This window comes from Ambystoma mexicanum, chromosome 7p (genome assembly GCF_040938575.1).
Source record: "Ambystoma mexicanum isolate Mex_15411 chromosome 7p, UKY_AmexF1_1, whole genome shotgun sequence".
Taxonomy (NCBI): domain Eukaryota; kingdom Metazoa; phylum Chordata; class Amphibia; order Caudata; family Ambystomatidae; genus Ambystoma; species Ambystoma mexicanum.
This window is the reverse complement of record NC_090939.1, coordinates 826,751,425-826,769,709: the sequence shown is the minus strand read 5'-3', so window position 1 is coordinate 826,769,709 and position 18,285 is coordinate 826,751,425. Positions and strand designations below refer to the sequence as shown.

General features: G+C 45.4%; 1 protein-coding gene across 7 annotated transcripts in view; it reads right to left on the bottom strand.

Annotated features, from left to right (window-relative positions):
- Nucleotides 1-18,285, bottom strand: part of ATP11A (ATPase phospholipid transporting 11A) — a 2,308,865-nt gene that overhangs the window by 28,585 nt on the left and 2,261,995 nt on the right. For 2 of the 7 annotated variants that reach the window (XM_069636989.1, XM_069636986.1), the window contains one exon: nucleotides 6,925-7,026. The exons of 2 other annotated variants lie outside the window; for them this stretch is intronic. In XM_069636989.1, coding sequence (XP_069493090.1) covers nucleotides 6,940-7,026 — 87 coding nt within the window. In that variant the 3' untranslated portion in view covers nucleotides 6,925-6,939. Of the gene's footprint in view, nucleotides 1-6,924; nucleotides 7,030-8,942; nucleotides 9,032-18,285 lie in introns of all 7 variants that reach the window. 3 more of the 7 variants (XM_069636990.1, XM_069636987.1, XM_069636985.1) reach the window with 2 other exon arrangements.

Genomic DNA, 18,285 nt, shown 5'->3' with positions numbered 1-18,285 from the left:
AAGGAGAAGGATGGGAGGGGCCAACTGGAGGAGGTTGAAGGTGACATAAAAGAGAGGAGGTTGGGGCAGACAGGAGTAGGAGAGAAAACATCAGGCCATGCAAGAAGATAAGCTAGCAGGAAGATGGAACAGAAGAAGGTTGGAAGAGATAAAAGAAGTAAAGAGAGAAGACCCCATAGAAGGGAGTGAGACAAATCAGAAGGCAAAACCAACACCTGAAAACAATGAGCTTAGTAGGCATAGGGTATGAACACCTGACAAAGCAGTGAGAACACATCAGAACAGAGGAAGGTTGAAAAAGAGAGTACAGGAGGGGCAGTAGAGGTTCCCTCAAACACGAGACTATTACATTGCTACCAATCATGAAGCAAAGCAAAGATGGGGCCTTGAGAAATAAGGTTAACAAGGAGGTTGCGATGAAGCAGAAGTTGAGCCTCTACATAAACATCGCCTAGCATCTTGGTGGAAGCTCTAGGGTATAGTCCATCTCACACAAGCTCCAGCTCCTACTCTTGTGGGAGTCTAGTCGGTGAAAGAACTTGTCCCTGAGATCCAAGACCAGGGATTTACTTGACAGAGGACAAGAAGTAGACAACCTGAGTTAAACCGCCAACAAGACAAGGAAAACGTGATGGGACAGTGAAAACCCCAAAACTCAAGAGTGGTATCACCCCAGAGGAAATTGAGAGTGGGATTTTGGAAGCGAACGGCTTGAAACTAGTAAACCACAAGAAGAAGCCATCACGTTGAAGTTGTACTTTGCATTATTGTGGCAAAATATCTATATGTTATCGTAGGCCTTCATTGAGCCCATTCTGTGTAAGCCATATATAATCATCTTTACATGCTGCACAAACTCTGGGCCTGGCAGATTCTTCCACAGTCCAGCAAACCAACATCACACTTCAGTGCCCTGTTTCTCTTTTTCTCTATCATTACTTTATTTGGTATACAGTTGCTGTTATGCTGGTTTTCCATAGAAGTGATTGATATGCTAGCTGACCCTATGTTACGCAAGGGTAGAAGAACCCGCAAGACTAACTGACATCCCGACTGCAGCTGTCGCAAGAAGCGGTTACCGTTATGCAAACATGTCTGGTAGTGCCCACCTGGATTCGGGCCAAAACTGATTTCCTATTATTGATCTCTCCATATATGCTGCACCCAATGTAGAATGTACAGAGAACTCCATGTGACATGTTGTGAATACTCTCTCCAAATCTCAGCTGTCATTTGTGCCTAGTAAAAATATACTTGTTTATCAGCCCAGGCTCAGTGTCTCTTATTGTTTTCTTGTCCTTCATGTCATACATCTTTCCTCCACAGCATGTATCTATTTTGGCCCAAATCAGTACATGTCCCTAATAATCTGTGTTTAAGCACAACAGTCCGTTTGCACCTCGTGTTGATCCAATTCAACTATGCGATAGGGCCCATTCCTTGCTTTCAATTTTCTGCAGGTGACTTCTAAGACACCTCAGTGCTATTTTGTGGTGTAAAAACTGACCTGGCTAGCTATTTAGAAGACACATGCTGTAAGTGTTAACCTCCAGGAACAGAGTACCAAATCAATATTTAAAAACCGGGTTAATTTGAGAAAAGCTGAAGCCACAAAAGATCTGGGGCACAGTGGCAGTTGCGCACAACTGTGTTTTATGAATGACCCAATCACCCATAGGCAGGACATGTTCTGTTTTAGGCTGGCAGATGAAACTGACCAGAGGAAATACCACAATTTAAAAAATGAGATTACAAATGAGAAGGCATATTTATCTGATTTTGCTGCATTTGGACTTTATTTACTGTAAAAAGTGCATAATGCAAATCATCTTCCATAAACTTTTCATGGGAGTCACGAGTAATTAGTGCAAGCACAATTACATGTTTTAAGCACAATAATTTAAAGCATTTGAAAATGTGCTGGTTTGCTGAATATGCTACCCTCTAATTGATTTGTAAGGTTGCATTATACAAATAAACTGATTAACCTTGCAAAAAGAGTTAAAATATTCACTCCCTAAACGTTGGCTGCACTTGTTGAGATGAACTGCCATAAAGCAAAATGGTAGATACTGTAGTGCGCTCAGTAAATACCGTCCCTCTGGGATCTGTAAGAACAGTGTTGGTTCATATCCATAATTGAGAGCCATCTCAGGTTATTTGGGCCAGGGCCCGGAGCATGGCCAGGGTGACGACCATCTTGAACTTGTCCCAAAGAATTCCAAAAAAGAATTTTGCTTGCACACTCCTGCGAGAATGGTAAAGCAACCATGGGCAAAATGGGAGAATACTACATTAGCATGTATTCCACCCACCACAACATCTGCCAAGGACAAGCAGTGCATGCTGAAAGAGGTAGCACTTGCCTAGAAAAGTAACACAGAGTGCAGTTTTCTCTGAATAATTGCACTGAAATGGTACATTTTGCAACATCTCTGATATTGTTCTGTGCCTGTTAACCACTTTGCTGCTGCTCCTCTTCTTAGGCTTTCATAAATGCACACAGTTTAAAAGACTATACTTTGCACAAACTTGTTCTTGCTATTTTGTATGAAGCTCACAATTCATTGATCTGCTCCTCCCCAGACCTACTACCAATAGAACACATTTTTTATATCCCATCAATGTTCTTTCTGATGAATATTCCTCACACAGATTTCTCATCTATGATATTCCATCTCCAGATTTGGTTGGCGCCTCCATGTGTCCCACACTGGAGGGGACATTGGGGCCAATGGACATTGGGGCCAATATATATGCAGTTGCTGTGCTCCATGTCCTCTGTTTTGCCCTCCCTGGAGCAGAACAACTTGCATTTCCTGTTCACACTAGCAGAAAAGGGGTCTACTTGAGGAGTCCCTCTAAAGGAGACCATCTTCGCCAGAACTTCCTGCCAGAGCTCCCACTAATGGAACTAAGTTTGCTTGCTCAGAGTAGCCGCTACAATTTTCTCTGTTCCAGCAAGATGGGTCGCTTCCAGAGACATGTCATTCACCAGAGCCCAGAAACACAGTCACACTGCTTCTATGCACAGAGACAGCAATCCCACATGCACCCTTTTATTGAGGTAGTGCATGGACACAGTGTTGTCCCACAGGACCAACACACATCTGCTCACATTGAGAGGAGGAAGGCAACCAGAGCCAGCCTGATCAACCTCAGTTCTATCCAAGACTACTGTCAGGTGGGGGCAAGGTTGCAAGAGCAACAACCCTCTCAGAAGGTTGCCTAACAGGGACCATCGTACAAGATTTCGAGGTACACTGTCCGAAACTGGTCTGACATATTGCTCTGGAACCAAGACCATGGCCATTTAAGTAGCCACTTAAGCAACTGCTTTCGCAATCTGGTCTCTGGTACTAGTAAAGTGCAGGAAGCCATGAGGCCAAGTAGTGCAGATAGGCACAGACCAGAAGCACCTTCTGGGATTGAAAAAACAGAACCACCGGGAAGATGTTCGCCACTCGATCCTCAGAAGGAAAGGCGCTGCCCAGGCAAGTGTCCAGGACTGCACAGATAATCAGAGTGACAGGAACATGGGACTTCTTGAAGTTCAGGGAGAAGTTAATACTGCGCAATAGGCTGCACATGCAGAGGATGTGCTGTGCTCTTGAAACAAGTTGGATGAGACAGTTATCCAGGAAGGGGGAAGGCCTGAATGCTTTCCCTCCTGAGGCAACTACTGCTAGCAGTTTGTTGAGAATCTGTTTGTCAAAGAAAGACCAAATGACAAGACTATTAACTGTGAAGAACTCACCACAATTCTCAGAAACCTTCTGTGCCTGAGATGAATCAGCACAACTAAGTGGTCGTCCTGCAGATCCAGGACACCAACCAGTCCTGCAGATCAAGGGAGTGAAGGTTCTGGAGGGCCCGGAGCATGGCCAGGGTGACGACCATCTTGAACTTGTCCTTGTGCAGATATAGGTACAGTATGCTCAAATCCAGCAAATCCAGGACACCAACCAGTCCTGCAGATCAAGGGAGTGAAGGTTCTGGAGGGCCCGGAGCATGGTCAGGGTGACGACCATTTTGAACTTGTCCTTGTGCAGATATAGGTACAGTAGGCTCAAATCCAGCATAGGACGCAGTCCCTGTCCTCCTTCAGAACCAGAAATGAGTGAATACAAGTTGTTGCCTCTTCAGAGTGGGGCACAGCTTCTATTACAACCTTCCCCACAAGTTGACAAGCCTCTTCTAACAAGAGAGGATCGGGAGGGAAATAAGGGTTGAAAGGAGGATGGTCTAGGGGGCATTGAACGAGGGGAAAGCAATAACCCTGTGTCATGACCTGTAAGGCCCATGTGCCGGATGTGGAATGGTAACACTACTTGCAGGACAAGGGTCTGCCTCCCCCACCCCCAGTGCAATGCAATGTATGATGCCCTCTTCACAGAGGCTCCCCCCACATGGGGCTTCATAGGGCAATGCTGAAAATGGTGATGCCCGCAATTTAAGCTCCACAACCTCTTCTGTGGCTTGTGCGTGGGGCGCTGTAACTGATGCTTGCCCATGGGCACCTGTACCCTGCCATGCTTGGCAAGGGAGGGAAAGGGTTAAAACCCCTTTTCTTTTGTGGCAGGTGCTGAGGGCTGCTGGACAGCCTAGCCAAGGATTCTGGGGTGGCCATAGATATTTGAAACTTCTGAAGTGGCCAACAGCTTTGTCTCCAAAGAGATTATTCCCATCAAAAGGCATGAACAGGAGCTTGGCCTGAACATCTAAGGCAAACTCTAAGGACCTCATGCAGGAGAGTCTTCAGATGAGTGTTCCAGCTGCCCTAGCACAGTCTATACAGTTAACTGTGTAAAGGCCTGACTGTAGCATTTGGTGCGCCATGTCACTGCCATTCTGTACTAGGGCGTTGGAGCACTCTCTCATGTCACCAATGGGAGATTTCCAGCTGCCTCACACAGCACAATCCACAGGCCAAAAGAAAGGTTGGCCAAGAATGTCCGAGACAGACACCTTATACCGCCAAGCGTCCAGTCTCTACTTGTCACAGGGATAAGATGGAATGGCGTCTTGAGTTTGGTGGTTCTGACCTGAACCAGCAAGCTCCTTGGGAGGTGTGGGTGGAGAGAAAGTCCTCGTCCGAGGATGACAGATGGAGTTTCTTGGCCAAGTCTCAGTTCACTACAGGGACTACAGATGGGTTCTCCCAGGCATCCAACCTTAGGGATTCACTATAAGGTTAAAGGCAGTAGTGCCACTCTCCGTATGCCCCCATGAAGGATGCCAGTTCATTCAAACAGAACCTTTGGATTGGAAGGGGATAACAAGCCCAATATGTCTACCACCTTTGCCACCATCTAGAAGGAAGTAGGAGTCTTACCTGGAGTTGGCACTAGCAGAATGCCCAACTCCATTAATGTTTTGAGGCCACTGGCTTCCTGCAAGCTGCAGCCTAGATCCATGAGATGTACTTTCTCGCAATAAAACTCCTCGGAGGACTATCCGAAATGGGATGAGATCACCTTCATCACCCAAGACTGAACATCTTGTACATGAATTTGCCTCTTGCAAGACAGCACAGAGGCAAGGGAGTCAGTGCCAAGAGCCAGTGCCACGAGCTTGACACCTGACAGTGAAGCTACATAGCAATAGTCTGGATCTGAGTCCAGCAGAGCACTTTGGTGTGCAGTAACGAACTTCTGAGGGGCACCTACTGGGGCTTTGGTGAAGACGTTGAGCCTTGATTCTTCCCATTCATCCAGGGTGAAGGATTGGGGAGCAAACTGTGCATGCAGGGCCAAATCCTCCAAAAAGTCTCTGGATCAGTGGCTCCTCTTCCTCAAAGATCTCTTAAGCAACAGCTCAGGGAGCAGGACCTTTAGTGATTCTTCTTCTATTACGGGATTGGGGATCAGTCTTCTCTCATCCACTCCATGCTCAGCGATTTTGAAAGAGCACTTTTGTCATCTCTGTGGCCAACGGTAAAAGGTTTTGTGGTGCGCTCCTGTAGGTCCTTAGGCATGAACTGGCATGGCCCACAAACCTGTGGGTCGTGGCCATCTCCCAGACACTATAAACAAATGCTGCAGGCAGCGGAGACAGACATCTGTCTTCCGTAGTCCACACAAAGTTTGACCCAGATGCCTTCCTGGGGTTAGGCATGATGCAGTAGAAATATATTATAGCTAGCAATATTCCCTTAGCGTACAGAGTGCACAGAACAAAGGGGCAGAGGCAATGGGTACAGCAACTCATGCATACTAGATCCTATATACTGGCCCCCTTCATGGCATGGGGTGCATAGAGATGCAGAGCAAAGCCACGTGGAGCCCTCTAGTGTTGAAAAAGGTTTCGAAGCCAGATGACACTAGGGATAGAATATCATAGATGAGGAATCTGTCAGAAGAAAGAAACCATAAAAAAAGCAGTTAATAAATACCACCATATTAATGACTACAACCAGATATTAGTTATATCATTTTGCATGCTCTCCCTATGCATGCTGTCCACTGTTACCTCTGCTGTGCAACACAATATTGTGTTGCTTCTTTTATGACGCATGGTGGCTGCTTCAAGGAATGTAGAGTGCTACATTAAATCTAACTTGTGTCTGTTATCAATTTTACTGACGTGCTTTTTTCAACATATTTTACTAGGGGCATATTTTAAGCCATTTTGCAAGTAACTTGACTGATGAACCAATGCCCTACCAGCACATTTTTAAAGATGCTTTATGTGTTACCATTTGACAGTTATCCACCGATTAGTCACAGAAAATCAACTTACCTGAAACACAAAAATATGATTTGGGGAAAAAACACTCATGATCAAAAAAGTGAAAGATTAAAGTTTGGATATCAAAACTGGCAAAGCACAGCAAAACCTTTGGCAGAAAAACGGACATGGTTTCAAAGTACCACAGCACACCAAAAGTCAAGTTCAAACGGGCCACATGTGCTATACGATTACCTAGGTTTGATTTAATTAGGCCTCAGACCTCGTAAGGGATTCTTCAAGAAGTGGCCCATCGTTGCCAGTCACTTCATTATAAGCTGTTGAATTTTTCATAATCTTCTGAAAGGATGAGGAAAAACACTGAGTATTGCTAAATGTAGAGGAGGAACAGGCGCGGAATGCCTAATCATATAGGGGGTTAAAGTGTCACTGCTGTTGGAGCTAACCTGTACTCTCGCATAGACCCCATCCAGAAGCTACTGAGAAGTCACTCGGCTTTCAGTCAGCCATATTTCTGCAATAGTTAGTGGCTGCAACTTGGACAAATACGTTGCGAGCCTTGAAAGACAGGTAGCAAAGGATGCTTAAGAAAGAGAAAGGTTGCAAGTACTGTGGAAGATGCAAGGTTTTTATATGCATGCAAACTGGTGGAGGTGCAAAAGCAGTGATAATGTTAGGACAGCCCATAGAAGCAGAAGTGCTACCTTCCCTTTACACAAGTCGATCCTTTAGAAGCTGGAGGACAGAAGAAAGGGCACACAAACTAATTGCATTAAAACAGGGTGTACGTTAGCAGTACAATGAGGCCAACAAAAATGAAGGCGTGCCAAGAAAGGGATGAATACAGGCTGTGCCATTTCTTGCTTTAAATGAACGCAAGTAACGCTAAACATACTTTACTGTTTTAAAAGGCTAAAGTATATAATTTGAATATAAGTGCAAATCAAACACTGGCAAACTTTGTAGTTAATTAAAACATGTTTTTATGTCAATATAGTCTAAGAAAGATTACTTCCTTCAGCAACACAACACAGGCATAACGCTTAAAATAAGAGACAACATATTGGATAACACTTCAAAAGACAAGTTTAAAATTAAGGCAATTCCTCCAGCACATTTGCAACCAGGTTACATGAATTGCTATTCAACGTGATCCAAAGCCATTCAATTTGTCAGACAGCACACTTGAAGGAGTTCATGTGTCACTCACTGCAGGTACAACACCCACAAAAAGCAAAATAATTCACCTTCACAACCATACTAAAGCTTTTTCCGATCAAAGCATGCATGTTATTTATGGAGCAAACATATTTCACAGCCACACTTTAAAAACACTGCATAAATGGCAAATAAGAATGATCTCGTTCATCTGAAAGTGAGACATCTTGACAGAATGGTCTCTTGCGTCATCTTTGGCCATCTAATGATCCGAGTTGGATATTGGTGAGTAGACCCAACAAAGTAAAAAAGATTAAAATCAGCATAGGTCAAAATAGGCCGGATACAAGGCAACAGGAAGCAGACACTGAGAGCACCATAGGCAGGTGGATGATGTGTTGTTTCTAAAAGCAACAAGTGTGTTCCCAAAGCAAAAGGAAGGGACACAAACATGCAGGTTCCCCTAGCATGGAAACAATCTTTGTAATGGGGAACGTAGATGATCATGAGAGACTTGCTTCCTACTGCAAATCAGAATATTAAAATTCGTATTCTATAGATTAAATGCATTTAATTATTGCCTAAATACAACTTTCAGAGTTTTCAATATCAGCAGCCTTTAATATTTTCTCAGAACACTATATACAAATTTGTTTTATGTACACGCCAAATGTTACTTTTCAATGACAGTAAAAGAAAAAGACAGGGGAAAAAAGCATGTTGCAACTGATGACAAACATTTCATACAGATACAGGGAAAACAAAAAGGTCATTAGCACCACTTTTGTTCAATATCCTACATTATATTTCTTTAGTCAAATAAGACAACTTTTTTTTAGTACATTCTAGAAACAGTTTGTGAATAGCATTGGTCTTTCACAGTGGCCTCACCTGGTTAAGTTATTTAAAAAAATAATTAAAAAACAGTTTTCAAGCAGGTATGATGTAGAGTACACAGTGGAATGAGACCAGATGAACGTACTAGTGGAACATGCCTGGGCACAGTATACATCTTTGTTTTCATGCCGTGGGTGAGCGTATGTGAAAATGGAAATGCCCCATCATGCAAAAGATCAGAAGAAAAAGTGCTTCACCTTGTACTCCGTTAGAAAGGGATATTGCTGGAAGTCTGAGAGAGCATAAAGATGGTGGACTGCTCGACAGAAAGGCACGGTTGTTTAGTCTGTGGTTTCCCCAGTAGGTTGAAGGAGGTACCCATGTGGATCATTAATGTTTAAGCAAAGGAGCAGTTGTTATTTGGGTAAAGCAAGGTGAAAGGAAATAGGGAGAAGGAAGAAAGAAACACAAGGGATATATTGGGTTAAACACTAACAACATTCTAGAGCTTAACAGTGCAGTGAAAAAAGCTCCACAGTCCCACTTACAAATACCCGGTACACTACCTCATGCAGCAGGACGACTTGCAAGTCCATAGATTATTTTAGACTGTAAATTAATCTTCACCCGGATGTATTGACATTTCGTTAATCCAATTAACCACCACTTCTATATGTTGTCTAGTCAAATCCGCTCTTAAGGTGTTCACAAATTAGGCTACTTGTCTTTGTATCACAGTAATCCACATGGCAATGGCTTACAGATGCCAAGAATGCATGGTAAGTGAAACAGATTGCTGGTCCCAGCCCTAGAGTTCCATAGGCATTCCACTTATTCCTACTTTGCCCAAATGCAACAAATACTTAAAACCAAGTAATTGCAGTCATCACTTGGAAGAGCAGTAAAAAAGAAGGAAAAACCTAAAAAACAACTTTCTCAGGGTGGTATATGCCATCTTCAAAGATCTCTGAAAGCACTAGACCATCAATAGATGTTCCTGAAGTAATTTCTGTCAACTGAAAGCCTGAACAACAAAGGCTCTTTCTATTGAAACTGTACAGCGAGGGCCTCCTTGTTGATTTGGATCTTTTGTGCTAAAAATGTTATGTTTGCTTTAAAAAAATATATATGAAATACATTACTCACCTTAATCTTATTTCTGATGCTTGTATCTGCTTAGATTCACATGCTGTGCATAGGCCGACATCTAGTGGAAGCTGCAGAGTATTACAGTTTGATTTTCGAAACTCAAAAAGGGGCGTCGAACCAGGGCGTGCCAGTAATACTATCCCTAGTGTGACGTTCCCTGTACCATGATCCCTCATGCGTGTAGGACCCTCAGATTAGATAAGATAGATAAAGCTACAAGCATCCATGCACCTTCTCTCAGAGGGGACCGGGGGGGGGGGCCCATGTGAATCTAAGCGGATACAAGCATCAGAAATATGATTACGGTGAGTAATGTATCCCTTCTGAGGCTTGTGGAATCTGCTTAGATCACATGCTGTGCATAGATTTGCGAGCAGTGTTAGAAGAAGGAAGCGGGATGTGAGAAGGTTCATGAGAGAATAAATGTCTTAGAACCGCTTGTCCCACTTGAGTATCTGTCTTGGAATGAGTGTCAATGCAGTAGTGCTGAGTAAAGGTGTGAATAGAGCTCCATGTAGCTGCTTTGCAAGTGCTGTCAAGGGGTACATTTGCAATGAAAGCCAGAGTGGCTCCAGTACCTCTTGTAGAGTGGGCCCTTGGCGTAAAAGGCAGTAGCACAGTTGGATATATCTGACTATCCACCTAGAGATGGCATTCTTAGAGACACGATCTCCTTCTCTGCCTGGGGCTATGGAGATGAACAGCTGATCTGTTTTTGTTAGCAGTCTGGTTTTGTCTACATAGTAGAGGACCGCCCTCCTCACATCTAGTGTGTGGAGTTTCACCTCAGCAGAGCTTTTGGGTTCTTGGAAGAAGGCTAGTAGCTCAATAGACTGGTTAACATGGAATTTGGAAATGAACTTAGGTGAGAACCTAGGATGAGTGCGTAAAACCAGTTTATCCTTATGAATAGCGAAGAAAGGATCCTGCACTGACAGAGCTTGAATTTCACTGACCCTTCTTATGGAGGCAATGGCTACTAAGAAGGCAGTTTTATAAGTCTGGTGTTTGAGACTAGATTTGTGCATGGGCAAGGGAGGTCCCAGGAGCTTAGCAAGTACCACATTAAGGTCCCGACCTAGTGGTGGTTTAGAAATTGGAGGGTGGAGTCTCTTTGCCCATTCCATAAATGCTTTAACGACTGGCACTTCACCATGACACCTGGTTATGGGAAGTGATGTAGGCTGATAAAGCTGCCAGGTGTACTTTAACGAGTTAAACACTAACCCTGCATCCAGTAGGTGGAGCATATAGGTGACAACAGTAGAAGGAGTACAATCAACTGGGTTGATTTGCTTATTCTGGCACCAAATAACAAATTCTTTCCATTTGTCATAGTAACAGTGCCTCGTGTTAGGTTTTCTTGACTCTTTCAAGATATCCATACATCTCTGTGGTAAATTGAGTTGTCCGAGCTCTATGACCTCAGGAGCCATGCTGCCAAGTTCATCGAGATGGGCTGAGGATGCACTGTTAGCCCCTCGTGCTGGGAGAGTAGGTTGTACCGGCACAGGAGCTTGATGGGGGTCGCACACCACCAGTTTGCGTAGGTGTGGATAACATGGTTGTCTCGCCCACATAGGAGCAACCAGGATGAGCATCATCGGTTCCCTGGGGATCTTGTTCACCACCTTCCTCATAAGAGGGGTTGGTGGAAAAGTTTAGGCAAACATCCCTGACCAATTCATCCATAGGGCGTTCCCGTTGGAGCCTGGCTGGGAGAATCTGGATGCGAAGTCTGGGCATTGCCTGTTTTCGCTTGTGGCGAATAGGTCTATAGTGGGGAAACCCCACTGAGAGAAGAGGTCTCCTACGACCTCTTTATGTAGTTGCCACTCGTGTTCCTCTGGGAGGGGATCTCTGCTCAGAGCATGAGTTCCCCTGGAACATGTTGGGATGACAGGTAAATCTTCCGTTTGAGTGCCCATTTCCATATTTTCTGGGCAAGCCTGGACAGATTGGGAGAACGAGTGCCCCCTTGTTTGTGTAAGTAAAACATTGCAGTTGTGCCGTCTGTTAGGATCTGCACTGACTGGTTGGTTAGGAGAGGTTTGAATGCCCGAAGCGCTCTGAAGACTGCCAGAAGTTCTAGCAGATTGATGTGGTTCTGAGCCACTGTGTGAGACCAGAGACCCTGAGCTGTATGGTGAAGGTAGTAGGCTCCCCACCCTGCTAGGTAGGCATCTGTTGTGACAACGGCCTGCATCTCTGGATCGTAGAAGGGTTTCCCCTTCGTAAGATTCTCTTTTGTCCACCAGCAAAGACTCTGTACTAGTGTTGGCAAAACAACTACTAGATCGTCCCACTGACTACTTGCTTGAGACCACTGTTTTGCCAACCATTCCTGCATGGGATGCGTGTGCAGGCGCGCGTGGGGAACCAGGTAAATGCAAGATTCCATCATGCCTAGCAAACATCGCTTTGCGCACCCTTATTTGGCGACCGGCCTGGTATTGAGGAATTTGCAGCAACATATTTCAAATTCTTTCCTCTGATGGAAAGGCCAACCCCTCTTGGGTGTCTAGGACAGCTCCTAGGAACTGTTTTGAGGTGCTTGAGAAGCCCAATTGGAAGAGGAGGTTGATTGTTCTTTGGATGTTGAATCTGCAAATTAGGGGGGACTCCCGTGTAATGAGCCAGTCATCCAGGTAAGGGTTCACTGGGATTGCCTCCCTGCGCAGGTGCGCCACCACCACTGCCAATACCTTTGTGAATACCCTTGAAGCCGAGGCTATTTTGAATTGCAGCACCTTGAACTGGTAATGCTGGTTGTCTATTTTGAAACGCAAGAATTGTCTGTGCGCTGGGAACATTGAAATATGAAAATAAGCATCTTTCATATCCAATGTTGCCATGTAATCCCCCTTTTTTAGTAGCGGGATTACCTCTTGTAGTGTAGTCATGCAGAACTTTTGTGGCTTGATATACTTGTTTGCAGGGTACAAATCTAATACTGGGCGCATTGTCAGATCTTTTTTTGGCACAAGGAAGTAAGTTGAATAAATACCCTTGGTTTACCCAGCTGACCGGGACGACTTCTATGGTGTCCTTTGCAAGCAGAATGGCGATCTCCTCGAGGAGGATTTTCTGATGATCCAACGAGTGTACCTTCTGTCACGGAGGATGGTTGTGGGGCAGCCCTAGTAACTCTATACAATATCCGCCGGACACTGTGGACAGCACCCATCTGTCCAAAGTGATCCCCTCCCATGCGTGGTTGAAGGTGGAAATGCGCTCACCTACTAGGGATGCATGGGAGGGGACCCGATGCGGAACGTCACTGCTTACTGGGTGGTGTACCACCTCTGGCGGGGCTGCCTCTACCCCTGGTGCAGCCCCTGCGCTGCCCTCTGGGGAAGCCCTGTGAAGATTGGAACTGATTGTTGCCCCATGAGGTTCCCTGATTTTGATAATAGTTAGAACCCCTCTGGGAGCTTTGTCCCCAAAAGCGACGAAAATTGTTTCCCCTTTGTCCTGAGGCTTTATTTGTGAGTTGGCAGAAGGATTTTAGGGTCTCGTACTCATCCTTAGCTGTCTTTAAGGCTTCCTCCACTGCCTTACGGAATAGTATGTTCGGCTCTACCGGCATGTCTGTAAGAGTGGCTTGGGTCTCAGGTTTGAACCCCGACTGTCTCAGCCAAGGGTGACACTTCATAACTGTGCCTTAGGCTATTAACCTTCCAGCATGGTCTGCTGCATCAAAGTTTGTCTTTAGTATGCATCCTGATACAGACCATACATCTGCTGCCAATTGAGCCAACTAGCTCTTTAGGGATTCGGGTGCGGAAGATACTAAAGCAGCTACTTGTTCCCACTGGTGGCAATTGTAGCTTGCCAAAAGAGTGGCACTGCTGGCAATACGTGCCCGATAGGCCGAGGTGGAGGCAACCTTTCTACCCAGAGCATATAGTTTTTTGCTCTCCTTATCAGGGGGTGCTTCGGAAGAAGCAAGTGGTGTACCTGCCCTCTTTCTGGTGGTTGTTACAACTAGGGAATCCGGTTTTAATTGCCCCCTAATGTACAGGGGGTCGGAGTGTGCGGCACGGAATAGTTTCTCACTCGCGGATTAACCGCACAAGTGATATTTGGGGTTACAAGCGAGGGATCAATCCTACGCTGGATGGATTTTAATATAAGGATGGCCTGAGTAATAGCTCTCCTGTCTCCTAGGATCTCTTCAGCGAAATCCATATCTTCTTGGACACCCTGCGTGTCAATATGGAAATGGGCTGCTGCTTTAGCTAGTACCTCATTGAGGAAAGGTTGATTATCTACCGGTGAGTCATGCACCAGGGCGTCTTTGGGAATCGGGGAGTCGAGATTGTAGGCCTCAGCCTCATCCTCCTCCTGGTCCTCGTCATCCCCATAATAAGAGACCCCTGTCTGGTCTTGCACCAATTGTGGTTCAGTTTCCTCACAATATAAATCAGGGTGGAAAGACTCGATCACCAACGGGTCTGTGACCAAGCTCTGTGTCGGGGCATCAGAGCAGGGTTTTTTAGCAGGGGGCTGAGAGTCTTTTGACCCCGAAGGGGCAGAGGTAGCCGGGGTGTTGGCATAGCTATGAAAGTAATTAGGGTCTTTCTCATAGAAGTCTGCCATAAATGACATCCTTCTCATGAGCCTGTCAATATCAGCTGAATTCCATTCTCTGGAGCTAGGAATGACATGTTCTAGTTCCTCCTCCATGCCCTGAGTAGTGGGAGGAATGACCTTACTTTTAGTGGTAGGTTCAGGGACCTTGGACTTTCCTATAGATTTAGGGGCCTTCTGTATCTTTAAGACTATGGTGTTCTGAAGACTTTTTATGCTGTTTATCCCCCTTCCCATGACTGGAGGAATGTTTTCCGTATTTTTGGGGGCCTCCGAGGGATTTGACGCCTGGCGTCGAGATTCGGAGGTGGTACGAGATTCGGAGGTTGTCTTGGAGGAAGGACGTTGAATCACGGGTGTAGACGCTAAGTGCCTTGACTGAGGATAGAGGTTGGAATCGTATTCTGACGACCGGGACTCAGTGACTATTGAAAGTGTGACACCTTTATCAACCGCGGATGGTTGGTCTTTGTCATGAGGCAAGCGTGAACAGGAACGCCCAGAGGACGCAGACTCGGTAGACAGTCCTCTTGGTGTCTTTCGTTGCCGATCGCTCGACACGCGTGTCGAGTCAAGGCCGGGGCTGGTGTGTTTAGTGGAGGTAGTATGTGTCGCGCTCTTGCCGCCGGGTGTTGTCCCCACAACGTGGCCGCCGGCCAGTCCTACGGGGTCGGGTGCCTGTGCGTGGGTGTCCGAAGTCACCCCTCTGCATTCACCGTCCGATTTGGCAGCGTTGCTGCCATCGCTGAACGTTCCCTCCACTTCCATGGCCTCTAGCTGCCTGGCGTAGTGGGCCCAGCGTTTAGTCGAGCGGTCTTTAATAAGGGTTTTCGGCTTGAAGAGCTTGCAAGCTTGACAAATAGCCTCCGGATGGTCTCGTGGGAGACACAGATTGCATGTATTGCATGTATTGTGCTTGTCTACCATGTTAATGTTAATGTTAAAGGACATTTGTACCGCGCACTATCACCACCGGAGTGGTCCCCTGGTGCTCTGGCGGTTCTGAAAAAAGAGGGTAGGTTGAGTTAGTGGGAGGAAGCAGGAAAAGTGCAAGAGAGCAGTGATGTGCTGTTGGCGGCCTCAGCCCGGTGGGTCCGTTGGCTGGGCTTGGGGTGTTTGCAGCCGGTAGTCGTCATGTACTGTTGTGCAAGGCTTTGTGTGAGACCATGGGAAACTTCCTGTTACACTTTGGGCAGAACTTAAATGGAGTTGGAAAGAAGCCTGTAATGACCACCCCCCACTCTCCCTAATGTCTAGGGCCGATGTCATGATCACTGCTTCCAAGGAGCTAGGACCAGCCCAACGTCCTTGGAAGCAGGCCCCTAACCTTCATCCTAGGCACCAGCCGGTCCCCACTGGGACCTTTTGGACCTTGTCCTGGCGCCGGTGGCATCAGGCTCATCAAAGTCACTGGTCCCGGCACTGGAAGCGCCAGGCTCATAATTTGTATGAAGATGCTTGGGTGGACTTACCTGTAGCAGACCATGCTGCTTACTTACCAGCCACATAGGAATCCTCTGTGAGCCGGGACTACTTTCTTACCTGGGTGGGGCAAGCTCCACTCCCTGGATACAACACTGGAACTCTTCTGGAACAGGAACTCTTTTCTTACCTAGGCGAGGCCGTGGAGGAAGACGCCTCATCACTCCAAGGCTATTTAAACCACACCCGATTGATGAAACGTGCTTCGCGTTATTCTGCATCTGCAGCAGAACGCTCACCGTGTCTGTTCCAGTTTTCTTCTTTCCGATCCTGAACCTGCAAAAACAAACACTTACCATTCCTGTATCCAGCATTCAGTAGCACCTGCAAAGACAAGAAACAACAGGTTAGCACGGCAACCTTCACTCGCAGCGCTTTCCTCACCTGATCCATCGGCAGCTACCATCTCTTCACGCTGCTCCTCCGCCCGTGAAGACAAAAGCATAGTTATTCCTGTGTGGAATTACTTACCGGCACTCCGCGAATTCCGGTTTTCTTCAACGCTACAATCCTGCACCTGAAAGACAAAAGAAGAGACATTAGACAGGTATTTTACTTACGCGCCATCGCGCCCGCCACTATAGGGCGCCTGCAAATACTCCGGCGTTTCCAGCGTCTCTTCAACACCCGAACTCACAGCTGCAAGGGAAAAGAGACAGGTAGAGAGCTTTTGAAAAGCAGGCAACCGGCATTTACTTACGCATTTCCAAGCGCTTCATTCCAAGACTCTGGCTCGAACTTCGGCTTTCTTCACACCATCTTCTACCACAAGAGCCCTGCAAGACAAATAGAAAAAGCATTATACAGAGCCCTGTTCCACATTAACGTGCCCACGCACCTAAAGACTGTAAGGACTTAAAAGGTGTCCGGAAACTCACCGTTCGTGCAGTTAACGACGGTAGCAATCCTCTGATGTCAAGAGGCCTACGTTTCACCCATGGGTATAGGGAACGTCACACTAGGGATAGTATTACTGGCACGCCCTGGTTCGACGCCCCTTTTCGAGTTTCGAAAAACAAACTGTAATACTCTGCAGCTTCCCCTAGATGTCAGCCTATGCACAGCATGTGATCTAAGCAGATTTCACAAGCCTCAGAAATATATATACTTTCAAAATTGATATGCCTAGAGACCTTAGTAAAACTAGAAAAACAATGTACTATGTCATGACAATTAAAAAGAGATTCTTACCGACGAATCTCTCAAAAAGAATCTGATGTCAAAGCATGCCACAAGCTTGTCACAAAATGTTCTATGCTACTTCTACTCATACAGAGGGGATTTGTGAATGGTCCACGTTGTTCAAGATCATTGCTACTTTTTCTATGGGTTGTTTTTAAATTTGGTGCAAGACGAAGTTACATTGATTCTAATAAAGGCTACAAGTTACACAAAGCACACATTTTAAACCTTGCAATACGGGTTTAGAAAATTCAGTAGTTAATACATTATGACAAGTTAGGGGCTTGCAAATCCTGCACCAGTAACCTCCCAGTTTTTAGTACGCACCCATGTGTCCAGTACATGCCACTATATGGAGCTTTTTTCTTATGGGTTAAGCAGTCTACAAGTCACACAGGTGTTAAACGTAAAATGTATTAACAGACAGAAATCATTACATCAAAGATGTGGCAACCAGTTTACAAGACAAAACGCAGTTCTTATCAATGATCAACACCACAATAAGAATCAGAAATAGTACTTGGGGTAGTGATCTAAACTTTTACCATGTTCCTTGAAACACATTCCTCAATTAACGTTCCTTTATTTTGCAAAGTGAACCTATAATTTACTAATCAAAAACTGTTAAGCATGCCTAAAATAAACAGACTAGATCCAACCGGCTACGAAAAAACAGTGAGTGGTTGGGTGAATTTAGCTATCAATGGACAAATGGCAGAAGCTAGAAGTGGATCTTTCTTTTTCCTGACTGCGTAAGGCGGAATGTTTGATTCGACTATGCCTCTTTAAGGGACTTAAAACAAAGAATACATTGGGGAAAGCACATAAGCAGTTTCTTTAGAAACCATGTAAAAATGTCAATGAAGTGTCAGACCATTCTTTTTACGGAAGTAGTGAGCTCTTCTAAGGTGTAACTAGGCGTATTTTATTTTGAAAATAAAAAAAGTCATTATGGTTGGCAAACCTGAAAATGGGTTCCAGATTTTTGCTAATAAACAGGGAAAAACCATTTATCATAATAACTCCTTTACTCAATCTCATTCAAATCTCCGAGCCACCTTTGTGTGCCCCTTGCCTCTGGCCAGCACATATAACTTGCTCTTAACAATCTCAAATACTAGTGATTGAAGAATCGAGTTTCCCATACAACTGAGCTATGGCGTGTGAGCAGACATTGGTGTTGAAAATAAATCT